This window comes from Pempheris klunzingeri, chromosome 6 (assembly GCF_042242105.1).
Source record: "Pempheris klunzingeri isolate RE-2024b chromosome 6, fPemKlu1.hap1, whole genome shotgun sequence".
NCBI lineage: Eukaryota > Metazoa > Chordata > Actinopteri > Acropomatiformes > Pempheridae > Pempheris > Pempheris klunzingeri.
The window spans coordinates 2,157,117-2,164,979 of record NC_092017.1 but is presented as its reverse complement, the minus strand read 5'-3'; the positions used below and the strand labels follow the sequence as shown (position 1 = coordinate 2,164,979).

The 7,863-nt window shown below is 46.2% G+C and overlaps 1 protein-coding gene across 1 annotated transcript; it reads left to right on the top strand.

The window, feature by feature from the left end:
• Window positions 1-3,064: 3,064 nt before the first annotated feature.
• On the top strand, window positions 3,065-6,023 carry LOC139203117 (Krueppel-like factor 2). The gene is made up of 3 exons (XM_070832784.1): window positions 3,065-3,465; window positions 3,743-4,751; window positions 4,851-6,023. The coding sequence occupies exons 1-3, from the start codon at window positions 3,388-3,390 to the stop codon at window positions 5,024-5,026; spliced, it is 1,263 nt and encodes a 420-aa protein (XP_070688885.1). The 5' UTR covers window positions 3,065-3,387; the 3' UTR covers window positions 5,027-6,023.
• Window positions 6,024-7,863: the final 1,840 nt, after the last annotated feature.

The following is a 7,863-nucleotide window of genomic DNA, read 5'->3' as shown; positions in this document are numbered from 1 at the left end:
AATATTAGCACAGAGATGATTGAACATATGGCCCACTGATGACAGCCCTTACATTTGCAGTATTCATCAGTATTAGTCGGCGTCAAGTCATCAGGAGTCAGTAGCAGCTGTTTACCGGAACAGTACGGTGGCCGGGAGGTGCAAAACAATTTTACAATACGAGAAACACTTTTATAAAGCTGGAGACAAATTTACATTTTAGAAAAAATTTTTACAAATCAGAAAACAAAATTACATTGCCATAACACATTTACAAGTCCTGAGACAAATTTGTGACGAAACACTTTTACGAGCGGCCGAAACAAATTTACAAGTAACTTTTTCAACCGCAAAGGGAATGTACCGCGTTAATCGGCTCATATGTTCGCCACAAAACGGGTAAAAGACCGTTTGACTGCCGTCCATCGTGGGTCGCCATGAACTCCTTATCACTTCCGGTTCTACTCGACAGTTGGTACATTCCCTTTCCGGTTGAAAAAGTTACTTGTAATTTGTTTTGGCCGCTTGTAAAAGTGTTTCGTCACTTGTAAATTTGTCTCGGCGTTTGTAAAAGTGTTTCACGTCTTGTAAATTTGTTTTCTCAAATGTAAATTTGTCTCAGGACTTGTAAATGTGTTATGGCAATGTAATTTTGTTTTCTGATTTGTAAAAATGTTTTCTAAAATGTAAATTTGTCTCCAGCTTTGTAAAAGTGTTTCTCGTATTGTAAAATTGTTTTGCACCTCCCGGCCACCGTAGAACAGTGCTAGACTGTGCGGCAAGTTGCAGCTCAGTTATTACATTATACTAATTGTTTACACTTATATTACTGCAGTAGAGTTCCTCAAGTCCGATATACAGTATTTATAATTCATTCATGGACAGTCTGTTACAGCTCAGAGTCATTTGGATTTCCCAGTGTAGGAGGGTTCTGAGAACATGTGACGGTGGTTTGTCCAGTCTGATAAGAGCCGGGACATCCACCTACTGGCGGTGTCTTAATCACTGCGAAGAAGTTACTGGAAAATTAATGCTGTGATCACACGAGGCCTCAGCTGTCACTCATATTACTCACTGTGGTCACTGATATGTTACTGGTAATATGAATGTGAGAGTACTCTGCGGGTTCAGTTATAGTAAATGATAGCATCATCTGAATCTGGAAGTGAAAAACACAGAACAAGGAGTCTCCTGATCAGGATCATACTGATGACTACACATCAGAAGAATATGCATGTAGTGCTGTTTCCCAGGATGGATATATAGAGAAATATACTCATCCTGGGAAACAGCACTACTAAGTGACTCACTTGGCTTACAGGTTATATCCATGCTTTCACAGCTTCCTCAACGTGCTGATGTGATAACAGCTAGCAGGTAGCCAGCTTCAGCCAAGCAGCCATATATTATTGTGCTACTTAATCATGATCAGCCAGAATGATAAATTGTAACAATGACATGTAACATTTGAAGCCCCAGATACAACCCACTGTAGACGTTAGGTGTCGGCCCTGTGATTGACTGGCGACCAGTCCAGGGTTTACCCCGCCCCAAAGTCAGCCCCTCTGTGACCCTGATGGATAAGCAGTATAGACAGGATGGATGGATGGATTAGAGTATAAAAAATTGGATCTATAACCATGAAGTTAACCAAGAGTCAATACTGGTGACAGAGAGATGATATGTTTGACTTTTAGTGGTATCCGTCCTTGCACTCTCAGTGGTATGCCACCAAATCAGGCCTCCGACTAACTGAGCAACTATCAGAGGAGACTCAGCCTTTAATTTCAAATCTGTGTTCAGCAGAGGTCCAGTGTAAAAGTCCAGTATGTTATAAGACACATCCCTATTCTTTCTCTGTGTCTGCCAAGTGGCATCTACAGTTACTAACCGGGGACAACATGGGCACCTTGGTTGTGCAGGTTGTTATTAGACGTGCTGTGTTTGTCCATCGTGCGTCAGGTAAGGATTCGGTGAAGCTGCTCACAAACGGATGAAAAACACCGTCCGTCAGGAGATTTACACTTTGTCTGGAAGGACCGGATGAAGGGAAAACAGTGAGAAACCAGCAGGTCAGATTAGGTCAAAGTTTGATTGTATGCAGGTTGGTGTGTGAACTGTAATACATAACACAGATCCTACTGATCTGAGTGATTACGTCTGATTTAAATACGTGATCACATGAAATGATCGGGGCCATGAGGTAAGTTCTGGAGTATTACAACAAGGTAGAACACACCCCCATCTTACATGAAGCCTCACAGCTGTATCGGCAAAAAGACCCCCCCCCCCCCCCCACACACACACACACACACACACACACACACACACACAAAGATTTATTGACTACAGCTATAACATTTCACCTTTCTGTCTTCTTCAGGTAGGCCTACTGTTCAGCATCTTAGTTTACGACACAAGACTCAGAGATAGAAGTATAGAAATCAATAGGATAAAGATTATCTGAATATTGTGTGTGTGTGTGTGTGTGTGTGTGGGGGGGGGGGGTTGCTTATTGACTGTGAGCCGCCCACAACCTGAGTGATGAGTCACGAGGCAGAGGGGGGAAGCCGTGGTTCAGCCAGCGCCTGGTGGCTGAAGCTTGCTGCAGAAATCCCCCCCACCCCCGCATGACAACTCAAGTGAAGAGTTGAGCCACTGTCGGAGTCAGTCAGTGCTCAGCACGGGCTCATGTTGTGACAGATCTCAGATGCTGCCAGCTGTGTGTGGGGGGGGGGGGACACATGAATACATTTAAACCGTTTTAACGGGAGGAGCGCGTTGACAGTTCACCAGGACCAAACGCGTAACGCTCAGGGCACCTGCAGCCCCCCCACTCCCCCGCTCTGTGGAGAGCCTGGGTCTTTTTACTGCTGGTTTCGGTGCCGTTTCTTCAACAACGTTTTTATAGCTTGTTATGTATTTTAATTGTGCTGGCCGGGGGCCGGGGGCGGTCTCTCTCTCTCTGCCCTGCCAGTTGTTGGCCAGGTCTGAAGGATGGGCGGGTTCTCCTCCTCCCTGAGAAGGTTAAGTAGCTGCCCGCAGCGGTGTGGAGAGAGCATTTCAAACCAGCCCTGAACTGACTTTCTCCCCAGCTCTCTGTCACTGACTCGCACTTTTATACTGAGGCTAAATTTAGGGGGCTGGCCGGTGCGCACTGCCACCATCCTGAACGCGCTTCCTTCCCCCAGCCTCGCATTGGTCCGATTTGCGCCGCGAACAATATTTATAAGAAAAGCAGCTCGTTCCAGCTGCACACGAGTGAGGAGCTGCAGCTCATCGGACGACAGGAGAGGCAACGCGCTCTCTAGCTTTTTCTGGAGGATTCTTTTTTTTCTGTGGATTTCCTTCAAAACAGGGAGAGCGGCTCGACTGCAGAGAAGATTTCCCTACGTTTTGTAAGAACGCATGGAAATGGCCTTGAGTGGAACCATTTTACCATCCATCTCTACATTTGCCAACCAAAGGGAGAAATGTTGGGAAGATGTAAGTTCGGCTCTTCATGTATTTCCACCTGTTTTGAGCACAGATAGTGTGACTGTACTTCAGAGACATCATCTTAAAGCTTTCTCCGCTCAGCGTTTGTGGTGTCTGCACTTTCTTTGGTCATGTTTAGCCTCCTCTTGGTGCGCTTTTTGTGCTGTTTTCGCGCTTTTTCAGTCGAAGTGAGTTATTCTAATGAGTTGTCTGAAGTGCTGTGAAAAAAATCTTTGGTTGAAACATTTTCAAACAAACTAATTCTGCTTTCTCATCCTCGCTCCAGAGGTGGAGGAGCGACATAAGCAGCGGTGCGCCTGACATAGACAGCAGCTGTCTGGGCACAAAAGACGAGGAAGACCTGGATAAATTCCTGGATCTTGAGTTTATTCTCGCGAACACTGCTGTCTCAGACAGCGTGCCGGCCGACGGGACGGGGGCACAGTCCTATCGGCTGCAGGAGTCCGGGGCGTCTATGTATCACCAGCAGCAGCCACAGCACGACGGGATTCCCCAGCAGCCGGCCAATTACGCGTCTGTCCCAGACATGAACACCCCTCCGCCACCCTACAACAGCCTGATGGCGGAGCTCCTTCGCTCCGACGTGGATACCAGCTTCCTACCCGGGAACAGCCCGAGCATCCAGGGCAGATTCCTCATCAGCTCCACGCCTTTCCAGACCACTCAGGATTTATTCCCCGAGCATCCGAACATTAAAGTGGAGCCCGACTCCATGGACACGTTCGGCCCCCCCGTGGGTCTGGTGCCTCAGAGCTGCACCAAAATCAAGCACGAGGGGAACGTCTCCTGCATGCTGTCCTACGAGCAGCAGCCTCGGTTGGCCAACTCCCCGCGGGCCGCGGTGGCCAGCATGACGCCGCCACTCAGCCCGGACGACGTGATGAGCTCCGAGTGCCACCCCCCCCAAATGTGCAACTCCAACTCGCCGACGTTCCCGCAGAGCTTCCACCCCCACCACCGCTGCGCACCCGGGGGATTCCCTCACCCACAAACCGGGATGCAGCTTCCTTTCCCCGGGGCGCATCACCATCACCAGTTCCACGGCTTGTTCGGGGAGGACGCGGCCATGGGCCTGCAGCAGCCACCGGCGGCCGGACAGCGGGTCTTGCTCACTCCGCCGTCCTCCCCGCTGGAAATGATGGACACCAAACCGAAGAGGGGGCGCCGGTCCTGGCCGAGGAAACGGACTGCGACGCACACCTGCACTTTCGCAGGCTGTGGGAAGACTTACACCAAGAGCTCCCACCTGAAGGCGCATCTCAGGACGCACACGGGTAAGATCAGTGCGCTCAGCGCCAGGCTGCATTCACTCACCCCGTCTTTACTTGTCACCAGGTCACTCACGGCTGTTCATTGTGTCTGTGTGTCTGCAGGAGAGAAACCGTACCACTGCAGCTGGGAGGGTTGCGGCTGGAAGTTCGCGCGTTCCGATGAACTCACGCGTCACTTCCGGAAGCACACCGGACACCGGCCGTTCCAGTGTCACCTGTGCGAACGGGCCTTCTCCCGCTCCGACCACCTCGCCCTGCACATGAAGAGGCACATGTGAGGAAAGTCCAGAGGGACACAAATGGAACTGACAAGGACCTGTATGCACCGCATCACCCCAGGAACAAGAGCTGTAGTGATCCTATGAGCAGCTGTAGGAGGATGCTCTGCACATATATAAAGGCAAGGTCCTATAGAAGTATTAACTATAGTGGTACCACGGCAGCATAAACTGCCACACAGTAAGACGAGGCCACTACTGACTACACTGTAATACCTATATATATATTATTATATTATAGGACTGTTATGGTGGTTTTTCATTGGGGCAAAGGGAGCATCAAGATGAGGCTCTCAAAATATATTTTGTGAAAAAAAAAACATCTATTTAAATGTTATTTTTGAAAGAAACAGCAAACAAACCAAAGCAATAACGAAAGACACGACAGAAACAGTTCACTTCTGTTCGGACTTAAGTTTAAGGTCTTTTTTTTTTAAACTATGTAGCTGGTACTACTTTTTGTATGGAATGCTGTTTATATAGACAGCAAATTAAAGGAACATTCCACTCAAACATGTCAGGCACATGCCACTGAAACAACTGGAAGCTCACAATCCTTTTGCAGAGTGATTATTTTTTGTATTTACACCATTAGTGCCTTCTATAAAACATTATAACACATCTTACGAGTGCCATATTCTCCACTGGCTAAACGACAATCAAAGTTTTATTCTGTGTGTTATATTGTACATGTAAACTGCACATGAGATAAGCTTTAGACAATGTTTGTTCTAAAACTGCCTTTCATTCAGTCCTCTTTGAAGGCTTGAACTGAATGTTGTGTCTGAGTATGTCTGTTGTCTTCTAGCATTTGAAGTCAGGGTCTTACAAATCTCACAGAAGTGCATGCCATCTCAGCACCACCGGATCGACAAAGGGCTACATGGTCTTTGGAAAAAAAAACTTTGTTTGTGCCTTGAAAACAAGTACTGCCTGTAAATAGAAATTTTTATATAATGTAAATAGTTTATTTTAATGTACATATTAAACTAAATGAACAGCATGATTTCTGAGTCCCGAGTGTCATTGAAGATTGAGGTGAAGTGAAGATTTGGATCGAGGGTAATATTGTGTTTCATTCTATCATATTTTGACACGTGGAAAACACACATACACTCAGATTCACAGTTGAAAAGCTCTGAATTGTCCCGTGCCCCCCCTAAAACTGGAGTTTCCAACCTGGAGATCCGAAAACCCACGACAAATCTGAAGGTTTGCAAGATGATCGAACAAATAGTTAAAACGAAGATGTATTTCTCGGGTTTGTTTTCTGCTGAAATATTGGAAATTTTTAAATGAAAATTATAATAAAAGAAAAAAAAACTTTCCTATTCTGCTTCATAGGTCACCTGCTTCAGGTGGTTTATAATAATATCATATTTTGTAATAAATTCCAAAGATACCAAAACGTCAGACAAAATACAGGGGGAATAATATGAAATGATGCACAAGATATGTTGAATATTTCAGTTTGAATTGTGAGCATAATGATTTGGAGGTTTGGTGCCAGGTGAGCCCTGGTTCGATCCAGGCCGGGGCCTTGAGCTCCTTGCCTGCATCATCAGACCGATGCTTCCCAGCTGGGAGAGAGCAGCTGCCAGAGTGCTGTGGCAGCTGCCTATAAATACTAACATTACACTGACATAATTACAGAGACTCCATATAGATGGAGGCTGTGTAGGGGCATAGGGGCGAACCACAACGAGTGGGAGGGATGGAAAAGAAAGAGACACTGTCTCAAATAAACTGAAAAGCTGCAGGGATGAAGGAAAGTTCAGCAGGATTGAGGAGAAAAAGTGTGTTTTGGGGTTGATCATAGAGATGAATGGTGGGGAAACGACATTATTGCAATTGCATGTGAGAAGGATTTTATATCCTGTTCAATCTCTTGAACAGTGAACAGTTCAACAGATTGGGTTCCATGGTGGAGCACTTGCTGTCTGCTCAGCAATCTATCATTTCACATGAAGACATTTTATTCCAAAGAAATGATGTAAAACATACTGATTTCTGTTAGCCAGCAGATTTTTCACCCTCCTAGAACGCAGCTGTTCAGACAACAAAGATAACATCAGGGCTGTGTGTTGAATCACTGTTGAGTTACAGCAGGAGTCAGTGATAGAGAGCCACAATATGGAAACTGTTCTTATGAAAATAGCAGTTGTGTCAGACAGGGTTCGATCTTCTGAGTGGATTCCATCACAGTCAAGGCCTGTGTCACCTCTGACTAAAGCTCTGATGATGCTTTGTTATGTTGCCCCGCAATATGAAATGCGGGCTGAAAACAGAGGAAGAAGTAGATGGGGAGGGAAGACCTCAACACTTCCAAAGAAGTGTTTGTTTGGCTCGTCCTTCAGCATCTGAAATCCTCTTTCTGAGGCCAAAACAGACATTTGGACAGCAATGGCCACTTTATAACACCAATTGGTCAGCTGTGTGGGGGTGTGAAAGTAGGCATGGTTTGAACTTCTCCCTCTTTTCTCATTTTTCTTTAGATGTGAGTAAATGACACACCCTGGTTCGTTTGAAGTATACCTAGGCTCAAAGGTGCTGAGAGCTAAAGGTAAATAAGAGTGCGGTTTTGTACAATTTGCCAGCAATGCTGCTTGTCCTCATACTGGAAACAACATCAGTGGCCATTTTTTAAGGGGGTTGACATGACCAAGGTTCATGCAGGCGAACTGTAATGTCCATAGTAATGATGGCGGAAATCAGCTGACATAGAATAAAGAGCGATAGGGCTGCGTTGGGAAGATGTTTGAGCTGGATGAATGGGTCAGGCACAAAACGTTCTGCTGTTCATGTCCTGTGTGAAACCAAAAGTCATTGAATGTAAC

Excerpts from the sequence above, each read along its gene's own strand:
- LOC139203117 (XM_070832784.1), top strand. The coding sequence starts at position 3,388 with ATGGAAATGGCCTTGAGTGGAACCATTTTACCATCCATCTCTACATTT. Across the intron at positions 3,466-3,742 it reads GGGAGAAATGTTGGGAAGAT|AGGTGGAGGAGCGACATAAG; the intron begins GTAAGTTCGGCT and ends TCCTCGCTCCAG. Across the intron at positions 4,752-4,850 it reads GCATCTCAGGACGCACACGG|GAGAGAAACCGTACCACTGC; the intron begins GTAAGATCAGTG and ends GTGTGTCTGCAG.